This window comes from Bubalus kerabau, chromosome 3, assembly GCF_029407905.1.
Source record: "Bubalus kerabau isolate K-KA32 ecotype Philippines breed swamp buffalo chromosome 3, PCC_UOA_SB_1v2, whole genome shotgun sequence".
Classification (NCBI taxonomy): Eukaryota; Metazoa; Chordata; class Mammalia; order Artiodactyla; family Bovidae; genus Bubalus; species Bubalus kerabau.
The window spans coordinates 33,297,799-33,321,377 of NC_073626.1; the positions used below are offsets into that span (position 1 = coordinate 33,297,799).

The window sequence follows — 23,579 nt, forward strand, 5'->3', positions numbered from 1 at the left end:
CCATCAGCCTCTGAAAATGAAAAGCTCGATTTTTGAAAACAATAAATACATTTGAGTCAATTCAGGTTTATCTCTACCAAAAAAAAGTGGATAACAAGATGTGGGTTTTTTTCTGAGATCATTCCTCCTTTAAAGCCTCTCAGTCTTTCTGTACAAAGCCATTTAGTTTCAGCTATTTCTTGTTTATTTGTTCAATTCAGAAATAATTTATTTAAAGACTATCTAAATGGGACATACTTTCTTTGACTCAAAATAATTAAATACATCTGGATATTTATCGAATGTTTACTGTATCCACAGATATACAGAAAAATTTCATCCAATTCTGTTTTAGGGAACATTTACCTGAGTTTGCAATTTGAATTAAAGTACTATCGTAAATGGTTCACAGAGACGTTTCCTTCAGAAATTGGATGGATATTTAATCATTCAAGTAATGAAATTTTGTGCTTTAAAATGTTCAAGGCTGAGACTGTAATAGATTGGCAACATTTCAAACCTGACCCTTGTTATATATCTGATACAGATATACTTCCTTGTTTTAACCATTAATGTCATTTGCTATTCAGATAAATGGTAAATGATCTTCAGATGGAAAAAGATGCATTCCTTACAACATCAGAAAGCAATCTCACAAAGACAAAGCCTTCCCTCAAGCACCATTTTTAACAGATACAAAGGACAAGAACCACACAGCAAAATGAGCAGGGCACACAGGACTCAGGTAATCTAACATCACCAGATGACTTCCTGAGCAAGCAGTTTCATCTGTATCTCCACTCCCATACTGTAGCTCGTTACCAGCAGTATAGGGCTCTCTGCCTAAAATGGGGGAAATACAAAGAAATCTAAAGAATGACTAAAATTACTGACATTTAGACATGTCACAAAGGAATCAGGGGACTTAGCTTGAATGGAAGATACAGCTTTGCATTTCTCCTTAAGCTGAGAGGCAGCTCAGTACAAGGGGAAACAAGGGGCCTTTCTGATGAGAGGATCTGAGTTGGGGTCCCAGCTCTGCCATGTGTGAGCTGGATACCTTGGCTGTACTAGCAAACTCTCTGAACCTCAGTTTCCTTGTCTAGAAAATGAGGCAGCATAGCATGGTGAAGCGAACATAGCCAAGAGTTCATGTGTGCCAGCTGGACAGCCAATTTGGGGCTTGAATCACAGCTCCCCACTTTGTTGAGCAAGTCACTTAGATTCTGAGGGCCTCAGTGGCTCACCTGGAAAATGGGAACCAGGATGCTTATCAGGGCTCTGTGAGCATTTACACAGACTAGGCCTTGTCTAGTAGGTTGTCTGCCACCCTTGGCACATACAAAGAATACAGTAAATAGAAATGGTCATTGCTATCTGTAAAATGAGTATAATTATAACTACTATCACTTTTGTTTACAGAACTACATGAAAAAACACAAGAAAAGCCTTTTGATAACTCTAAAGTACTATATGAAAATGATCATTATTCTCATGTGATGTGGGAGCTCACATCACATGGCCAAGGCTCTGCTGTGTGACATGGGGTGTGTTTCTTAATGCGGCTGAATTTTAATTTCCTCATCTGTAAAATGGGTATGATAATACAGTCTCAGAGAGTATCATAAGGATTAAATAACAGAGCGAATGGCTGAGCATTATTCAAAAAAATTAAAAATCTGACTCTAGAGGCAAAAAAAAACCCAAAACATAAAACAGAAGAAATACTGTAACAAATTCAATAAAGACTATAAAAATGGTCCACATCAAAAAATCTTAAAAAACAAAAAAAATCTGACTAAACTATCCAGCGTGGCTGGGTTGTCTACTGTTAGTCTTGAAGATGTTCCAGAGCAGACTCATCACAATTCAATATAATGTCTGGCACATAGTAGGTGCTCAAGAAACAACCACTGCAGGAACCTCAAGGGTGGCTGGAGTGAATAATGGGATTTTATAAGGAAGTAGTAATTAGTCTTTCTCTAACTTCCCCTTAGGCTGTAAAAGAACTTGTATCAGATGAGGTTTTAGCTTTGATATAAACTTCCTGACTGCTGGAATATACACTTGAACTAGCAAAGGATCACTATCCTTTGAGTAGAGGGCCTTTCTGAAGATTCCCAGTGTTAGCAAAAAGAACTTCTCACTATCCTTACACAAGTGAGAAGATCTCTCTTTGCTTTCTGTCTCTCAAAGAACAGGCTGCAGGCTGGCCAATCTCTCTTTCAAGGTCACCACCCTAAGATTCTATGATAAAGACCTACTTAAGGAGAATAGGACAGGGCTTGGCAACCGAACAACAGCAGGGAGAGTTACTAAAGAAAAACAAAACACAAGAACCGCCATATGGGGCTTACTAGATCTAGTCTAAGAAATTTTGAATAGGAACTGCAATCTTAAAAAAAAAAGGATTGGTCTCCAAATACCCGTCTTTCTCTAACACCCTGTGAATGGGGCCTCATCAACCCCAGCTCCCTCATTTCTGGCCTGTGGGATCTTGGACAAATTTTATAACCTATCTGACTTCAAGGTTCCTAATGTGTATAATGGGGATAAATAAGAAGACCTCCCTCCTAAAGTTGTTTTAAAGATTAAATGAGGTCATGTAGGAAAGAGCTTAGCATATGGAAAGAACCCAGTAAATGTTCACCACTATTAAAGCATCTCCTTTACCAAGCCTTCGTTCTGTATTTATGTTTCCAGCGCATAACCTCTTATTCTAGCAAAAGGCCCTTTTAAGAAAGCTTCCTGCAGTTCTGAAGTCTGCTGTTTGGAGACTACACCTGAGACTATATCTGGTCGCTTCAATAGCCTTTACAATCATTTAACCTGAGTCACGTTCCTTCTTTATCCTAGCTTCTCCCAGACCAAGAAATCCTAATCAGTTTAGTGTCTTTTCTAATACTGTATGCGTCAACCTTTTTCAAACTGTTAGTGGGGGGAAAAATGGCTATACAAGATCTTGACTTCCTAAATGCCCAACCACTAAGAAAATGTCATCTTATAAACATATGATTACAGCACATTTGCTTTGTTGTGGACAATTATTAAGGCTGACAATAGAGAAAAGTCACCTTAACCCGATCTCACCAGTGATTTCTGAACTCAACTTCCTGAAGAAACCTGAGACTTCTGAGATTGACTCTGAACTTGGATGACTCAGAGCAGGTGACAGATGTTTTTAGGCATCAATCCTAAGATTACTAATAGGGAATAGTGAGTGCAGGACCTAGGTCTAAGACAAACCTACGAATTAAGCATTGACAAGAAACGATCTTCATCTACCTTGGGCCCCACAGGGCTAGTATAATGCATTCCTTCCCTCTGCTCCATCCAGAGTTACACTAAAAGTCTTGTCAAGTCTACAGACACATGGAAGGAAGCACCTTGTCCTTCCAATCCAACACAAATAAGAATATCCTTGATTTGGGGGCCTCAGAGGCTCAAGGTACCAATCACTGTCTTAGTAGCACATCCTGGGTGATCTGAAATTACCTATGAACACCCATGAGTTTTCAGAAAATAACTGAACTCTATTTCACAGACAAAACTGCTGCTATACTTTAGTTTTAGGGTGCTTTAAGAACAGTAATTCAGTACTTTTCTATGGCAATCTACAGAAACAGCCTCAATATTAATTTTTATTACTATATTCTGGACATTCAAAGCATTGACAGATGTTTTTAAATGGATATGATCACTGCAAAACAAGACCTTGGGTGCTGGTTTTTTTATGGGCATATACTCTTTCGTGTTTGAGAAACCTGAAATATGAAATCACACATGAGCATTTTAATAGGTCTCCGCCCCTATTTTTCCCCAAGTTTCTCTCCTATCACCTAAAAGGTGTGTGTAGGTGGGGGGGGGGGGGTCTTGGGGGGGTTACTTAAAGAGAGGTCATAATCAAGTTTGACCTGTAACATAAACTTTGAGAGAGAAAATCAAGTCTTCCTTATACAATGGGCAGCCGTGCTCACAGCAGGATGTGACTAATCACAATCACTAAATGGCAGAGAAGACCTAGGGCTGAGCTCCTGGAGGCGCTGGGGATGACCAGGAGAGAAGAGCCCCCAGTCTAACTGGGGATGCACACTTGCAACTAGCACCTGGCTTCTGAGGTCACACTTAATGGACACCTCAGATCTACAGCTGCATGCTTTCAGAAGAAATCGTGGTCTCCTCTGTGTCAGCAGACCAAGTGTAGCTACGAAGAGTGCTGGGTAAACAAAAAGGAGCCAGTCACATCACTTGACAAAAGGAATCCCTTCAGCTTCTAGCTGAAGCAACATCTGTTGGATGAACTTTAAAAAGACACCAGAAAGGCACAAACTATTGGGTATAAGACAGGCTCAAGGATGTTTTGTAGCAAAGGGGGAATACAGCCAATATTCTGTAATAACTGTAAACAGAAAGTAACCTTTAAAAATTGTATAAAAATTTTTAATTAAAAAAAAAAAAAAAAGACGGGACTTCCCCAGTGGTCCAGTGGTTAAGACTCTGTTTCCATTGGAGGGAGCACAGGTTCGATCCCTGGTTGGGGAACTAAGACCCCACATGCCTCAAAGCACAGCCAAAAGTAATTAAATACAGAGTGAAGATATAAAAAATAAAACAAGTAAATAAATAAAAAGACACCAAAATCCAGGGACCTGCATACACTTTGCACTTTCTCTCCCAACACTTTGCACTTTCTCTCTCAACTCAAGTTGAGCACAAGGTTCCTATTTAGCTGTCCCTTTCTCACCTCTAAAGTACCAATGGTCATAACTGCCACCCTTAAAAGGGCTTTCGGGATGGGGTGGGGAGAGAAGTTTTTACATGGTATTCTGGTGAGTCAGCAAACTATCCATTTTTCTTGTCATGAACAGCTTCTGTAACCTACACAGCAGTGAGATGGTCTAAGGAATAGATTATTAAAAAAAAAAAAAAAAAAACCCTAAAGACATTTCTTGCTGTGCAAAAGCTTACACAAGCAGGTGGGGAGAGTAAGACTAACATATAAAACGACAAGTTAATTCAAAAACTGTCAAAGCATGCACCTGTGTTTTTTTAAAAGCTCTAAAGATAGACATGAACCATGATGCCCTGATATCATTGTGGATCTTATAAGATCTCCTTCTAGAGTGGTGCGCCTTTGGCTTAGGCTACCTGGAGACTGGGCATATCTGCCTTACATCCTACAGACCTCAGAACATAAAAGTACCTAAGAAAACATCCCCAGGAGATGCTCAGAAATTGATGCTACCTGGGGGAGAAGTGGCTCATGCATCTCATGTGGTCTCTGTATCAGGCAGAAATGGAGACTGGCATTTATTTAAACCGTGGGTGTGAGAAAAGCAAGATCTCTCCTTTGAGTTAGACCATAGTTTCTGAAATTTAATAATGGGTGTGGGGAAAATGAAGCAGCGTCATGCATTTCCTGAAATGATTTGTAAAGAGTCATGGGATCTAAGAGTACTCAGACTTTTCAAATGACTGAGAAACTACATTTCATGTCTACACAGTTGAACTCTGAACACTTAGGGTCATAATAAGAGGAAGGGGGAGGCAGATGGTTAGAAAAAAAAAAAAAAAAAAGGCATTGTAGGTCAATTAAAAAAGCACCAGAGGAAAAACAAGTGACTCTAGGAGAACAGGTAGAAGTCTTTCCTTAATGAATAAGATAAATGGGGAGAGGAGAGCGGGCAGAGAGCTTTAGAAAAGCCCAAGGAGGAAATTCCCTGGGGATCTAGTGATTGCAGCTCTGTGCTTCCATTGCAAGGATGCGAATTCCATCTCCGGTTGAGGAACTAAGATCCTGCGTGCCACTGAGCCAAAAAATAAAACAAATTTAGAAAAAGAAAAAAAAAAAGCCCAGGGAAAGGTACATATGGAAACTCAGGAGTTGTTGTTAACAGGTCCCCTTTGGTAAACACTCTGGTTAGACACCTTTCGCACCTTTCAGGTGTGAAAGGGGGACGGCTTCCGGAGAACTGCTCGCAACAGGGCACACCTTGGATACGGTGTTCAACTTCGCGCAGAGATGGCAGGAAACTAGCCAATGGGGCCAAGCCCAAACCAGCACACAAGTGGCTCCTTCCTGTCTGTGCTGCCAGCGGGCTGCTGGGTGACGTGGCAGGACAGTGGCCAGTGGTTTCTGCCCAAGCCATGTGCCCCCAGGGAGCACCTGCTATACTAGGGGACCATCACTAGAAGAGCATCATATTCCCACCCCTTCTCCTCTACCCACTTCCCCCTCAACGGCACTCAACTCAGGCTGGAAAAACCCCAAATATTTCTTCAGAAAACTGGGGTATTTAACATGAATTGCATAGACAGTTCTCCTGAAGATTTTGCCTCTCCATTGCAACCAAAGTCAATAATCTCAATGGAGGGAGGCAGATTTACAATTTCCTATCCTAGACCGTTTCTGTCGTATTACTATCATTCATAATACAAATAGATGCATCATTCATATTCATGCATTCACATTTCCTAACATTTATACTAAATGCTAAATGTTAAGTTCCCTGTCTTCTCTAATAACCCTGCCAAGAACTAAGTGGACATTTAGAATGTGCTTTCCCACTCACTTCCGGTTCTCTTGACCAAGAAGAAACATGGTCCAAAAACAGGCTTCTTGGGGTGCAAAAGGAACCCTGGATGGGGGGGCTCTGGCGCTAACTGTGCAATCAAACACCAATGATTCCCCCTCTCTGAGTGTCGCTGTGGTCAGGTGTAACACGAGAATGGATGGTCTCTAAGATGTTTTCTGAAGATAAAATGCTATGATTCTAACCACTTGAAAAATTGGGTACCCTACTACCCTCAGTCCTTGCTGAAGATGGTAGCTCACCAGAAATTACTGAAGCCCTGCTGGGCTGATCCGGGGCGGCTGGGAGAGGGGAGCTGACACTCAGGGTGCTTCTCATCACGCAGCTTGTGACCCATGTCAGCAAAGAAGACCTCAAAAGCAGGATTCTGACCTCCCTCCTTGTCCCCAGTCGGGGTTCTCTCCAACTGACCAAGGTGGCCAGAATCACTTGGCAGAAGACCAACCCAACCGATTCACAGAGCTTAAGACTGAAATTTGAAACTCCACTCAATGCTCTGATGGTGACCTAAATGGGAAGGCTATCCGAAAAAGAGGAGATATACATATAGCTGATTCACTTTGCTGTGAGGTAGACACTAACACAACACTGTAAAACCACTACACACCAATTAAAAAAAAAAAAAGACTGAAATTTGACCCAAAAAGCAGCAATCTGTTTGGATAAAACCAGATACCTCACAGGGTACACCAGGCACTAGGCGTTAATACAAACAATGCGAGGAGAGGGGCTCCATGAATCTCCACGAACCTTAAGAGACGATAGTGGAAGACAGAATGAGAAATGATACAGTCTAAGACATCACCACCTCTAACAAAATGTTAAAAGAAAAACCAGAAGGAAGCTAAGACAAGGCAAAAAGAGGTGTCTTTTCAGAATCACCAATTTGGGGCTGGAAGGAACTCAGCACTGTCCTACAGAAAATGAGGGAATTTCCTTACTTCAAAGAAAAACCTAACAGAAGAAATGAGAGGGCATACCACTTGTCACAGCTAACCCGGTCTCAGCCTCGGCATATCTAGGGCCTCAGGGTAAAGGCAACAGAGGAAAGGGAACTAGTCACAAACAGGTAGGACCAGAAGCTGAGAAATGATAGGGATGTGGTGTTGGCCCGGGGACGTGACCTTAGTTCAAATCACAATATTGAAGTGAATGCAGTAAATTCAAGTTCAATTCAGGCTATTAACATCCGGGGGGGGGGGGGTGAGCTTATAGCAGTTGGGGTGTTATAGAAGGTCCCCAGGCATGGTGAGTCCTTTTATCAGATAGATGATGCTATTATCTGTGGTTCTAAGAACTGTCTCCCATCACTCACTCATTCATTCATTCAGAAAATATTTATTGAGCACCTACTCTGGTACTCTGCTAGGTTCTAGAGACATGAATGATGAATAAAGAGTCTGCATGCCCTCAACAGAGTTTACAATTTGGTGGGAAAAACGGACATTAATCAACTAATCATATAACTGATAAAGTGCTAAAAAGGAAATGTCCTTGGCATTGTAAGAATGTGCCATGAGGGACTCCAGCCATGCCTGGGGGCCAGGAAAGGCTTCTCTAATGATGCAATGATTAAGCCAAGAACTGAAGGGCAAGCAGAAGTCCAGAGGATACTCAGGTGGGGTTAAAAGGGCTGCAGACTAAGCGAACAGCATATACCCAGTTCCGGAGACAGAGGTAGTACAGTTTCTTTTTTGAAGAGGTGAGAAAGCCAGTGTGGTTGGATGACTGACAAAAGGTTCAAAACAGTTTGAGAAGAGGATGGAAAACAGGCAGGAAGGACCCAGGCTATGCAGAACCTGTCGGACCACGCAAGAGGTGTTGGTTGGTCTTTATACTAAGAGCGGTGGAAGGTCATGGGGGTGTTTTTAAGTACAGGGTGACATCATCAGATACGCACCTTTTTAAATCTCCCTCTGACAACATCACAATAGAAACAGGGCAGAAGTCCAGCCCAGGACTGGGAAGGGTGTGTAGGGAAAACAGCAGCTGAAATGGAGGCCAGGGTGGAGTTCAGGAGCTGCACCCCGGGAACCAGGAAACAGCCAGAGGCACACAGCTGCCTCTGCACGTGGCCTGACCAGGGGGATGAGCCCCTGAGAGGCCTGGGCTGGAGCAGGTTGGCTCTGGGTGGGCGAGGGGAGCTCCAGGTCAAGGGCCTGGGGCCTGCAGCTGTGATCTGGGCAGGCTCCACCTCATACCTTCTGGTTCAGGGGTAAAGCCTGGGCCTCTGTACCTGTAACAAGTTCCACAGGAGATGCTAACAGACACCAGAGTTGGAGAACAATGGGCATGATTTTTACTGATGACAGTTAGAAAGGAAAATTACCCAACACTACTTGATTTAATCTTCCCTATCAAGAAGAACAATCTCCAAAGAGAACGAGCAGAACAAACATGCTTAAGAGGAAATGAAGGCCCAAGACAGGTGAGGAGATAAGAGAGAGCAACCTACCGCTTTAAATGAATTCAAGTGTCTGATCCAAGATGAATTATGCCCCACAATATTGCAAGAATGTATGGAGACTGGCAGATAAAGGGCTTCTATGTGACAGAGCAGGGTCTGCAAAGTTCTTTATATTAAGGAAAGCATGTCTTCCTGGAACTCTGTTCACTCCTAATCTTAGGTTCACTACCTGGGATTCCTTGTCCATATGACAGTTATTAAATTATTTGAAGATAATGCCTTTAAAGTTTACTACATAATTGTACTTTTACATTATTTCACCTCATCAACCTTTTCTGGAGATGGCATTGCTATTGGTAAAATCTAAATTGCAACGAGCATTTTGGAATCATTGCTTGCAGCCCACTAAACACACTGGAGTCACTTTTGACAGCCTGTGTACAATCAACGCTTCACACTTGATCCCCAAAGTGAGTATCAGAAAGCGGGATGGGTTCACTAAAAACTTGTTTCCCAGGATTACTTGAGCAGTAGGTTAAGGGAAAGGTCCTCTGTCTGCTGTGCATCTTGACCTCAGCAAGATACATACCTTACCTCTAATGGGATGTACAGGTACTTAAAAGGCCCATCAGAAAGTGATCATTGACATGGGTCACGGTCAGCTTTGAAAGAGGAACACAGTAGTATATTCGAGGGCTTGACAATCCTAGTTACATTCAGCGTCTTTAGCAAAGTCTTGAAGGGTGAAAGGCAACTTTCCTAAGCTTCAAGATGAGATGAAATTGGGAGGAAGAGTCAACATAGTGGATGAAGAATCAGAGCTATAACATAACTCTTCGAGATGGAAAGAGGAGGTGAAAGTGACACAGCGAAACCCGCAAAGAACAAACGTGCAGTGCTGCAGGTGGTCAACTCCCAGACAGGCCCGAGGGAGGCTGCCTCGAACGCAGCAAGCCTTCTCCATGGCCTGCAAACCACGGTGTGATGGGGTGAAAAAAGCCAACACAGTCCTGGGATGTATTAACAGAGCACATGTGAACCCCTACCCCCAGATAAGACAGTGCCAGAGAGTGTGCTTTCTCGAGGTGGAGTCAGCCCAGAACCCTGGAGGAGACAGAGCAAGCTGTAGGACCTCCATCTGTCACAGGAGGAATGGTTAAGGGACAGCCAAGAGCTCCCATCTACCCTCAGCCTCTCCCTGGGACATCTACTTCCCACCTGAACTGAAGCTTGGTTTTCTCCCCATCCTTCCTCCTAACCTCTCCCCTGGGCCGCTGCTCATTCTCCAAGGCCACAAGATGACCCAAATCCCCTTCAGAAATTCTTCTGTCTTTCCTCTAACCTACCAACCTCCAGAACCTTCCCAGACATTGGTAAGAGGTCCCACATCTTTCTTGTTTCCCTGACTTGCACCAAGTCCTACAGAGTTCCACGAGAAATTACCATTCCCACCGACCATCCACCACGGCAGAGCCCACTTCTATTCACAAACTGCAACCCCTGCAGGAGACAATCATAACTTTGCTGACTGGCTCTTCCTCGCATCTCTGTCCTTATGTGGGTCCTCAGCAATGCTCAAAGTCATCTTCCTTTCCCCGCCCACTCACCTTGCTGACAGCCCCGAAGGTGCACTGTTCTAACCTTTTCCCTACATCCTCCCCACCTGAAACCACCTTCTCAGACTTCACCCTCCCAGGACGCTGACTTATAATTTCAGCCCTGAGAGTTCCAGAACCTTGTGATGCCTCAGTTTTCTTATGTGTGAAAGAGGGTTCACAATACTGAGTCTGCTGTGAAATCTGTCCTTTAAAGACTGTTACAGCCAACTGTTTTCAAACAGCTAAAAAAGCAAGTCCTTATCAAAATAAACAAAGCCCTGGAAAGAATCCGATGGTCTTCCCTGGGAATAGTGCCATACAATTTTATTCCTGGAATACTTCTGCATATATTAAAATAAAAAAGAATGGAATGAAAATACTTTTCAAACTGATAACATCTGTAATATGTTGTTGCTATTAATATTACATAGTACAGTATACCCTGACTCTGAAGCCCTGGGTACCCATCCACAATTCAACATCAAAATATACCATCAGAGCGTCCTATAACTGCATACGTGACTTGCCCCTCTCCTGGGTTAGTCCAGGAGGTTGAATATGTCATTATTAGACTCCTGTTCTGATCATTCTGCCCAGAATCCATTGCAAAAGGCAAAAAGGGGAAAGAAGGGTCCCTAGGCAACGAGTAACACCAATACATGTATGTACACATATAGACATATATGCAAAGCCCAAGCTAAAAAGAGAAAGATGGTGCTTTGGGAACAAAGGAGAGAAAGAAACCCAGACTTCCTCTGGGCACAGTCCTGAAGTCAGGCTAGAGACGGAACAGTCTTCGGGAAGGAGAGAGTGAGGTCTTATCAGAGATGGGTTCTCCTTATCACAACCAGATAGTAACTGAGCATCATGTATTCCAGACAGGAGGAAATTACAATGACAAGATTCTGGAACGCAAAAACTTGATTTTTCTTGGAACATCACCCCTCTCATCTTTTTGTAAAAGCATAATAAAGCCAGAGCATCTTCATTTAAAAAGCGAATTTCAACCAACAGAAACCCAGGGACCTTTAAGCAGCTCATCTATGGATGATGTCAATAGCTGTGGGGACAGCATGGCACATTGATGGCCAGCCCCTCACAGGGTCATACTGAGCCTTATCCTTCAAAGCCAGCACAAGCTGGACCTGAACTCCACTTTTCCTTATTAGGAAAAGAGATTTGAACTCATGTTCACTCACAGGACTTATGCTGTTTCTTCATGATGACTGTAACAGGCAACCTCCTCTAAAGAGCTTTCCTGCTCACACATGCGCATGGTCGCAGCAAATTTTCCTGGCTATTCTGCCCACAAGATGTCCAAGGAAGGAGGCAGGACAAGACTCCACAGTAACCTCAGAAATGAAAGCTCAGCACCGCCCAAGTGAAAGCATGGTACTTCCAACCACCTGTGCTGAGTGTGATGATTTCAGTTCCTTAAGACAAAAGAAGCCTCTAGGTGAGCAGGACCACAGCGGTCGAAAAGCAGGAGCGAGACCTCAGAGGACTCCCATTCCCCACATCCTACAGTTCTCACCCACAGTCACGCTTCCTGTGCGGCCACAGTCACCGTGCCCCCCGTGGGCTCACCCTCCTCACACTCAGAGCCACAGCCCCACCCACTTCACCTCCACCTCCTTTCACACCAAAGAATCGCGGGGCCACTGGGCACTCGATTAGGACGCTGTGCTCCCCTGTGTCTAAAAGGCCTGCTAATAAATGTTCCAGTGCAAGCCCAGCAGGCTGAGGGCTAAGACAGCCAAATATCAACACAGGTGAAACCCAGCTGGCGGGGATTCTCCTTCATTTTTTTAATTAATAAAATTTATTTTACTTCTGCTTTTATTGGAGGATAGTTGCTTTACAATGTTGTGTTAGTTTCTGCTGTACAACAAAGTGGATCAGTGTTACATATACACATATCCCCTCTTTTTGTGGATTTCCTTCCCCCTAGGTCACCACAGAGCACCGAGTAGATCTCCCTTGCTCTACAGTAGGTTCTCGTGAGTCATCTATTTTATACATAGGACCTGTAGTGTATATATGTCAATCCCAATCTCCCAATCCATCCCATCCCCATCTTTCCGCCTTGGTATCCGTACGTTCATTCTCTTCATCTGTGTCTCTATTTCTTGGATCCTCTTAATGCTTAAAGGAGCGTGTTTGCCAAGGAGCGGAACACAGAATCAGACTGAAGTTGGGCAGAAACAACTTCACTTCAGTCAAGGTAACCATCAATAAGACCACATCATTCTACATGATGTCTGCCACGTCGTTTTTTTCCAGATACCCCTAAAAAGGTTACATTGAGTATAGGTTCATATATAACTGTCCATTAACTATCAAAAACAATTATGCTGCCTTTTAAAGCATAATTCAGATACTCATAATGCATAATTTGTATGAACATTTTGTCTCTGAGGGTCCTAAAAAATATCCGAGGGGGAAAGAAAAAGACGTTGGTCCCTTAGGACATGTGTCAGATTGTCAGCAACCTGCCCAACTCAATGGCCATGACGCTGGTTGCCCACTAAGAGTCTGGAACTCAAAGTCAACTAAACTAGCTCCAAAAGCCTAGAGCAACACATTTCTTGAAGAGTCCTTTTCCTCTACCTGCAAAAAATCATACTTTTCACAACTGCTTTAAGGCTTCAGTAAGAACTTTGTGTAAAACTAGTCTGTAAATGGTAAACAGCTGCACAAATAAAAGCCTGAAATGGGAGGAAACAGGGACACTAGAGAAGTTCACTTCAGCCTCCCAAAGATGCTGGAGGTTGAGTGCGTAGGACCCTCCAGACATGTGGATCTTGCCCTAATTCCTGTATTAACGACTCACTAGAGTGTACGTGGGACTCTGAGCAAGTTATTTAGCCTCTCAGATCCTCAGTTTTCACATCACCACCTAGCTCATAGACCCATTGTGAGAAACGCCTGCTACCCCATATACAGTAGTCACGGCAGTACTGTTAGTACACAGCAGCTAATAGCAATCCACTCAAATAGGTATTAGAAAAAAGATGTGGGCCAGAATAGTAACAGGTCACCCTTCCTGAAGAAGTCAAACACCTGCCATTGATTCTTCACCAAACCTAAAGTCGCCAAGCAGTGGGCACCACCAAAGACAGTGGGGACACAGAGATCAGTAAAACATAGCCCTGCACTTGGAAAATTCAAAGTCTGATGGAGGAGATGGACATGTACACAAAGAACTGTCACCATGTCCAACAGTGGTCTGGAGCATTGGACATGACTTGGGTAGGTTGGAAGAGGCCTGACAGAGGTGCCAGCGTTTGATCTGAGTTCTGAAGAAAGAGGAGAAGTGCAACCAGTCTTAATTCCCTCCCAGACTCCTGCTGCTGTTTCCTGAATGATGACCCTGCTCCTGCCTCTGCCCCCTTAGGACCCGTGCTTCACACAGCAGCCAAAGTGAGTTCTTAAACACAGGTGAATAAAACAGATGACTAATGACAACCTACTGGGAACTCTGCTCAGTGTTCTGTGGTGACCTAAATGGGAAGGGAATCCAAAAAAGAGATATATGTATACATATAGCTGATTCACTGTGCTGTACAATAGAAACTAACACAACATTTTGTAAAGCAATTATACGCCAATAAATTGTTTTTAATGTGAATTAGATAATGTCATTTGCCTGTTTCACATCTTTCAATAATACCCTTCTGCGCTCAGAACAGAACCCACTTTCCTGAAGAGGACCTGGAAGACTCTCGGTTATCCAGCCACTGCCCACTCCCCTCATTCACTCCACTCCACCTGCCGGGACCTTCCTGTCCTCTGAACACACCACACTTGCAGCTCCCTGAGAGATTTGGCCTGAGTTCCCCTTGGCCATAAATTCCATCCTCAAAGCTCTCCAAAGAGCCTTTTCCCCACTTTCCAATCAAAATTAGCTTCTGCCCTGGTCTCTCTCTCTCATCCTCCTTTCATTTTCCCAAAGCTTTTACTATTATCTGAAATTATCTTGCATGAATGCTTGACCCAATTGCTGACTATATGTCACCAAAACACGAGCCCCTGGCGAAGAGAAACTAGACTATCTTGTTCCCTTACATCCCTGTCTTGCAAACAGAAAGCACTCAATAATTACTTTTTGGAGGAATGAAGAACAGCACGGCAGAATGCCCACCTCAAAGGTTAGATGGATTTCCCAGTCCACCAGGGGCTGAGTCAGCTTTTTATTCCTTCTAGATGCAGCTTACCCATCCAGAGAGCATTTTGAGCTTAAAAACAGTGCTTATGGGGAATTCCCTGGTGGTCCAGTGGTTAGGACTCAGCGCTTTCACTGCCAAGGGCGTGGGTTTGATTCCCGGTCAGGGAACTAAGATCCCACAAGCTGCATGGCGTGGCAGAAATAAACAAATAAATAAAAAATAGTGCTTATCATGAGCAATATCTCCTGACATGGTTATCACCACCATTATCACCACATTCTGAATCAAAAGAAGTGGATATTTTTGACAGACTAGGTGTTTCCTAGCACCCAGAGACAGGCAACCGATGTCTGAAAGATTTAAAAAAATAAACAAAAAAAGAGGTACAGAGGAAGCAACTTCCTCAGGAAACCATGGGGAGGCCCTGGGCCCTCAGGCAGAACGACAGCCATTTAAGACCTCGACAGTGACAGGCCAGACCAGCGCTGCAAAGAAGCCAGCCCACTGCACGGCTAGGACCCTGAGCCCCAGGAACCGCAAGAGACACTAACATGAAACACTGAAGGCTTAGGACTTCCTCAATCTATAATTCCTAATTTCATGTCGTTCTCCTGGGAGTTCAATTTGCCTTTTACGCTGGCAAGTGGGAGAACTCATAGTGATTATACAACCATGATCACCATTAAGAAAACAGATTCTTCTTAAAAGAATCTAACAACACACAAGTTCCTAAGGCATCAGTCATTAGCAAAATATCATTAGTAAACAGTTAAGGATCAAATTGGGCTTCCCTGATGGCTTAGTGGTAAAGAGTCTACCTGCAATGCAGGAGACACAGGTTCGATCCCAGGGTTGGGAAAATCCCCTAGAGAAGGAAATGAAAACCCAACACAGTATTCTTGTTTGGAAAATCCCATGGACAAAAGAGCCTGGTGGGCTACAGTAATGGGGTCACGAGAGTCAGACATGACTTAGCAACTAAACCACTACCAAGGATCAGAATACAAAAATCACACATTTAAAGAACCCAAGGATTGCCAACTCATAGAACATATATTTTTCTTATATGTATCATATTAGCCACCATAGTCCTTCCAAATCACATATAAACACATTTATATATGTGTACATATGGTTCTACACACATACACACACGGAATCTAAAGATTCCTATAAAGACAAAAGGACAGCTATTATGACCCTTAATCACTAATATAAAATCCACCACTTAAACAAACTACTGCAAATAAAAAATAAGCTATGAGGATATATTGTACAGCACAGTGCATACAGCCAATATTTTATAATAACTATAAACAGTATATCTATAAAATGTTTAAATCACTATATTATACATCTGAAACTAATATAATACTATAAATCAACTATACATCAATAAAAATTTAAATCAATAAAAAATTAAAAAGTCCACTACTTTAAATGCATCAGCACCTATAGCCACAAGCTTCAAATTCACAAGTTAGTGTGAATTTCACGCTGGCATTTTTATCAAGGACCCATGTCTAGTGAATACACTAACCTGACTCCTACATTTCAACATTTGGGGATTTATTTAAATCTAATACATGACTCCTCTTCACAGAGTTCTAAGGATCTTCCCTAATACAGGTATCTGTTTCTCTTCAGTGCTTAGATATTTTATTTTTATAGTTCTATATTATATTAAACGTATATACTCAGGCATACCCAAATTTTCAGACTAATATAGACTCACAGAAACATAAGTAAATATCCAAGAAGATATATATCTAATATGAGCAGGAGAGAAGCAGAGGCAGGTCATTTTGTTTATAAACAATTATGCTTACAAACCATTAAGGACACTCAAAACCTAACTGCTACAGACAGAAACTAACCCTTTGAAATGATCCGAGTTTATCATACTTTTTGTTCTGAATCATTTCCCTCTCATCTGGTCCCTCTGCCAACAATAGTAACTAGATGATCTATGAGTTCCTTGCTGCTCTCAATACTGTGATAGCAAATTAAAGATGTACAATGATTAGCATACTTTATCATCACCATGACATAAAAGCAATCAGACTAGTCCTACAGTAAGATCTGCCCAAGCCAGATAGGATCAAAAAAAGAAAAAGAGTTGGGAGTCTTAATGCACCAAATGTGAATGATTAGTCTGTAATGCGATGCTGATGTTCATTTTTAAGAAGAAAAGTAAAGCAAGAAGCACACTGGAATGCATAAAGAGAAATGTCGCATGAAGACCGGGAGCTCAACGGGAATGGGCGGGGGTGGGGGGTGGGATTCTGTCTGCCCAAGGAGCTGCTCCTTGGTCTTGCCTTGTAACCACCAATCAAGACTTCCTGTTAGCCCTGGGCAGTTTTCAAGCACACTTAATGAAATAGTTATACATGTAAGAAACTTAAGCCCAAATCTGAGCCAGTAACACTAATTTTCTAATAGTGAGGGTGTGATGTTATCCCCCACACCACCTGGACACAATATAGAGAAACTTACAACACACATTCTCCCAGAGAGCATGGTATAAACCATCCCACCTCTGCTCAGACTGACATCACTATGGAGGACAGCATCCGTAGAGACTTCCCCCAAGCTTTATCCCCAAGTTAGTGAATATTGGTATTTGCTTTTTATGAAAAAGAAAAAAAAAAAAAGAAGAAGAAGAAGAAGGTCAGTATCTTCAAGTGTCGATCTCTTTCATCGTAAGCCATTTCCCAGCTCCAGGAGTTGTGAAGTGAACGCGTCTCATCTGGAAGCCCCTCACCCCCAGCCTGCCGGAGTCTGCGCAAGTGAGACCTAGGAGTCTGTCTTACCTGTAATCTGACTCTGTCCTTGTGGATTAAAAGGACTTGGTGCAGAGTTCAGGGAGGGCCGTGGGTTCTGAGGCGGGACACCTACTCTCATACTGGGATGAGGAATGCGCCCTAAATCACTGAGGCGATCAGAGAACAAACTAGGTTTAGAGTCATCAAGCTTCTGTCTGTGCCCTGGAAATAGCAAATCATAAAATAAAAGCATATTAATTAGCTGAACAATTGACCATGCTAAATAGATACGTGAACATACATACTGGGGGGGGGGGGGAGGGGTAAGCCAAGGAATTTGCAATACTGATCTTTATAATGAAGCATCTGTATAATGTCTTCCATTTCAAAGGGCTTTGTAAACATCATTCCATGGTTAGTGTCCGTGGCTTGGTTCTGAATGGAGAGCTGAGGGGTCCAGAGGGGTGACTCGGGGCCAAGTGTCAGTGGTGAGGTCTGGACACCAGAGCCCAAAGGGACTCTCTGGGCTCCCCCCTCTGGCCTCTTGGTGAGGATGGGAAGGGTGACCGTGTCCGGGACTGTGTTTGCTCATTTCAAGAAGGAGGGAACATCCCAGGAAGTTGAGTCTATGCATGGAACACATACTGGGCCGCACTTGGGGCAGAGACAGAGACAAACACATTTGTCAAAGGGACATTTCCGTGATGACCATAAGTGACTTTTCCTTTTTTATGTTACAACTGTACCTTATGGTGACTCCCTTCTGAAAAATGAAAACTCAAACTGAGAACCCCTTTAAGAGGGAAACAAAAACAGGCAGGGAAACTCAAATTCTCTAGAGGAATGTGGCCATTTTGTGATATGTCAAAGCCTGAAAGCGTATAATAAACTATGTTTAATCAGAGAGAATGGTTTTTTATTTTAAATCGAGTACTGTGGTTCTGTAAGAGAAATTGAAAAATAGCCTTAGGGTTACCATGGGAATGTGAGAATCCATTATTTTGAAAAAACAACAACAAAAAAAACTTTGCTTTGCCTCTATTCTAGTTTATTCCAGTATAAAATCCAAGGGAATTCTAGATATTAAAGAACTATGCAAACTGAAATACAACCAAGATACTAAGACTTTTAAAAAATCATCCAATCATTTTTAGCAAAGAGTATAGTATTGCCTTGGTGCAGGTATTAACAGGAAAACATCTGAATCTTGATGCAGTATTAGTTTAGTATAAATCTGTAGAGTGGGACTGTGGTGAACAAGTACCATTATGTCTACTGGCTAAACAGAAATACATTTCATATTCTGCACCAGCGAAGCCCTAGTATGTTGCCCCAACAGTTTAGTAAAATGTTAAGTAACTGAAGCTAATTCAAAGAAGAGCCATTTAAGATGATGACTAGAATAAGAATTTGCAGGAAAAAATTAAGGGCATTAGGAGTACTATCCATAATAGAATAAACCTTGAAGGAGCCATTGAGAATGGGAAGGTCGATTCTACAAGTAGCAAGAACACCTTCTCACCCACTTAGTACAGGACAAGAGAGATATATCGGGACAGGGTTAAGCCCAGCATTAGAATTTCCCAACTATAAGCTGTCCTCCTAAGACAAATTCCTTATTTTATTTGCCCCCAAATGTATTTTGCTGTCTCCTTTTTCATTGCCTACCCAGCCCAAAGAAAACAGACAGGAAGCCAAGGCCTGGTAATAGGGGTGTAGCTGCCTCCACAGCCAAACATGTTCCAACTAAGGCCCATTAACTGAAATGCACCCACCACCCTACGTCCTGCCAGTGTTAAGTCTGGGGCGGGCTACAACTGAGGGGCCGAGACTGGGAGAAAAATGATGAGGACAAACTAGGAAAGCTCATTGTTTACTGATGGCTGTTTTCCCCACCATTTATGACATTTTATCCAGATTACAAATAGATAGTAGAAATCTAAAGGACCTTCGTGTGTGTCAGTCGCTCAGTCATGTCCGAGTCTTTGTGACCCCACGGACGGTAGCCTGCCAGAAATCCTCTGTCCATGGGATTTCCCAGGCAAGAATACTGGAGTGGGTTGCCATTTCCTTCTCCAGGGAATCTTCCCAGTCCAGAGATCGACCCTGGGTCTCCTGCATTGCAGGTGGATTCTTTACCGTGTGAGCCAAAGGACCTTCAAAGACTTATCCAAAACAGCTCCCAGGCCCCAGAAGGAAAAGTGGTCACAGATGAAGTGACCGAGGCCTACAGAGAGAAAACAACTAGCCCATGGGTCTCAGCTACTGACCACCTGCTCCTGGATCAGGATGCAGTTCAGGTCCTAGCAGACCAAGTTTTCTATACATTGCGTGGCACCATCCATGTTGGATCCCAGCATCTCCCTTCCTCTCTCAGCTGCTACAAAGGACTGAAAAAAATTCAGATTGCCAGAATAAAGGACCTGAGGACTAAGCCCTGCAAGGCGTCAGGCTGGTTTTCAAGACAAGCAGAAGCACGGATTCATTTACAAAGTTAATACCTCACCCATTACCCTAAACAAACTTCCATCAGTACACTTTGCTGTGTCTTACAAGGTTCACGATTCGAGAATTACATAGTACTCATCACACTTAGATCCATGGATTCTGTTGTTCATACACATACCCAAAAAAAACTATTGGTGTGGTGTCGATACAGCTGTAAACATTAACAAGAAAGCTTACGGAATTGTCTCTGGAAGTTATTTTTTTAATAGGCCATATTTTGGGAATAGCAGATTCCCTGAGGGTTGAAGGGAGGGCTCCATGATCTCACATGGTTCCTCTATATAGTGGGGCTTTATAGGGGCCACAGTCACAAGAAAAGTTAACGAGCTCTGCCTCTGCTTTCTACAGACCTTTCATTAGGTTTTCATGGAGACCATATGTGGGGGCTTTCCCAGTGGCTCAGATGGTAAAGAACCTGCCTGCCAATGCAGGAAAGGCCAAAGACAAGGGATCAATCCCTGGGTCAGGAAGATCCCCTGGAGAAGGAAATGGCAACTTGCTCCAGTGTTCTTGCCTGGAGAATTCCATGGACAGAGGAGTCTGGAGGGTTACAGTCCACAGGGTTGCAAAGAGTCAGACACGAATGAGCATGCATGCCACGCATGGAGACCGTATAAGACGTGAACTCAGTACACAGGTGTGTGAGGACACATTTATTTCCTCTGGCGCTTCAGGGCAGTGATAGGGGGTCGTAAGCAAGAATCAAGGACTTTGAGGAGCACAAGCGTGTGTGAGAAATTTAAGAGCAGGTGCAATCTGAAAAGCCTCAATGACCTTTTGGAAATGATCCTCAAAGATGAGCGACCAAGTATCTGCAGACACCCTATAGTGATTTGGGGAACGTCTATCTGTAGTTGCATCTGTACAGAAAACCCTGCATTTTTCCTTCTAGAATGTCTGCCCCCTCACAGCCACCACCACGACCACAACAGAATCCCTGCAGGAGAATGAAGAGCAGAAGCCAAATGGTGCTTCATCTTTCAACCATGACAAGTACTTGTTACCACTAAACCACATCAGGGTGACATTTGAATGCCAGGCTGAAAGAAGAGGTACTTAAATCCTCAGCACCCAAGACATCCCTTCAGAAATCGAGGACTCGGAGGAAAAAGGGTACACTGACTTAAATCAAGGACAGATACTCTGCCATGGTACTGAGAAAACCAAATGTCATCTGAAGGGCCAAAGGAAGGCTTCCCTGGTGGTCCAGTGGTTAAGACTCTGCACTTAACACTGCAGCGGGTATGAGCTGGATTCCTGGTTGGAGAACGAAGATCCCACATGCCACATGGTATGGCCAAAATTTAATAAAAATTATTTTTATAAAGATAAAGGACCAAAGAGTGGATCTTCCAAGCAGGAGGAAGCTATGAAGAATGGATAACTGCTGTCTTGTATCTGTGGCTATTGCTGCTGGTGGTGGCTCAGTGGTAAAGAATCCACCTGCAACATAGGAGACTTGGATCTGATCCCTGGGTCAGGAAGATCCACTTGAGAAGGAAATGGCAACCCAGTCCAGTATTCTTGCCTGGAAAATTCAATGGACAGGGGAGCCTGGCAGGCTATAGTCCATGGGGTCACAAAGAGTCACATACAACTGAGAGACTGAACAGCAATAGCAGCAACAGGAAGCTTTGAAAAATATGGATGTCCATCACCTCAATTACATCCAGGGCTCTGGAAGAGGGGCCTGGGAAGTTATTCTTTAAAAGCTCATCACGTAGTCCATCGTGCAGCCAATGTAGAAAGCCACAGCCCAGGATGATCCCACAGACCCACGAGCTCAAGACCACCAACTCACTCCAATGCCTTCCCCCATTGCTGGGGTGAACTTGACCTCTATCCTAAGATGCAGGTTTGTGCATCCCTCTGTCTACTTGACTCTCCCCTGAAGCATTTCAAAGGTATATTAAATGCAGTGTATTTAAGACAAGAATCTTGATTATTTTCTCCAAGAAATCCTGTTCCTCCCTAAGAGCCCCCATCTCAGTAAATGGCACCAGCCACTCCGTCCCTTAAGCCAAAAACCTTGACACCTTCCTTGACTTCCCCTTACCCCTCACTCCCCGCATTCAGTCCATCATCGAGTCACCATTCCCATCTTGAGAGTCTACCTTGAATCTATTCAGTTCTCTCATTTCCACCAGCACAGCCCTGGCTCAGGACCCCATCAGGTCTCTCTGGGCATCTGCCATTGTCTCCTTCCAGTGTCCCATCCCAGGACCTCTCCATTTTCTGCTTAAAGAAATCACGCATCTGAAATGCTCTCCCTTGATTCTCTACACAGCCCACTCTTTCTCATCTCTTAGACCTCAAGGTGAACACCACCTCCTATGAAGGCTGCCTGCCTCCCAGACCCAGGGTAGGCGCCCTCCTGCTAGAGGACGCCCTGCTCAATTCCCTTGCTGGCTGCCATCACAATCCGTAATCATCTCAAGCACTGATTCATCTCCAGACTGAGTCTCATGAAGACAAGTGCTCTGGCTTGTTTACAACTATATTCTCACAACCCAGGTTAATCCCTATCATATAGTAGGTGCTCAATAAATGTTTATCCAATGAACGAATGGTCTCCTTTTTTAGATAAATGTCTTGGATCTAAATGTCTTGGTTTAGAGAACTTTTTCTGTCTCAGGATATTATATTACAGCACTATCTTCCTCCCCACAACCCTCAAGAAAATTTTCCTTTTTTATTTGGAAATCGCATGAATCCAACGGGCTAGGCTCCTTTTTTAGAGACCAGCCTTTATGGGTGCTTCCTAAGACATTTCCCTGAAGAACATTCATTTAAGTGAAAGCTTCCTTGCTTTCTGAAAACGTCCCATTTGCTCTTACTATAATTCTGTTTCTTTTTATTGGCACATAATTGCTTTACAATGTTGTGTTAGTTCCTGCCGTACAACGAAGTGAATCAGCTGTGTGTGTGTGTGTGTGCGTGCATCACCTCTCTCTTGGATCTCCATCCCATTCCCCACATCCCACCCCTCTAGGTCATCACAGAGCATCAAGGTGAGCTCTCTGTGCTATAGAGCAGCTTCCCAGTAGCTCTCTGTTTTACACATGGCAGTGTATATGCGTCAATACTACTCTCTCAGTTTGTCTCACCCTCCTCTCCCCCACCCCACTCCCCGTTACGCCCACTCGTCACTATAATTCTTACGCATTGCTGCAAGTCATTTAGAATCGCAGAGCTGAAAAGGACAAGAGAAATCATTTAGACTCAATTTTGGAGCAATGCACTTCTTTAATGGATGAGGACTGAGTCCCTGAGAGGGGAGATGACCTGCTCAAAATCGCATAGTTAGTGTCAGGATGAGAACTCAGGTCTTCAACTGCTGCAGCAGGGCTCTTTTCCCTCTCATGGCCAACCAGCTTATTTTAGATTAAAATGGCACATCATCATTGACTCAAGGGAAATCAAGGTCAAAAATTAATATCAAATGGGAAAAAAAGGAGTTTTCAGAACAAATTTCTTTCAAAAAGTTTAGTGTGTTTGGCTGAATGTGACTTTTGTTGCAACAAACACAGGAGCGCAAGAAGAAAGCGTGATGGAAAGGT

At 43.3% G+C, this 23,579-nt stretch overlaps 1 protein-coding gene across 1 annotated transcript in view; it reads right to left on the reverse strand.

Annotated features, from left to right (window-relative positions):
- The window catches only part of RUNX2 (RUNX family transcription factor 2), a 135,181-nt gene that overhangs the window by 39,045 nt on the left and 72,557 nt on the right, over positions 1–23,579 (reverse strand). The window contains exon 5 of the mRNA XM_055571282.1: positions 17,560–17,733. Coding sequence (XP_055427257.1) covers positions 17,560–17,733 — 174 coding nt within the window. The remainder of the gene's footprint in view (positions 1–17,559; positions 17,734–23,579) is intronic.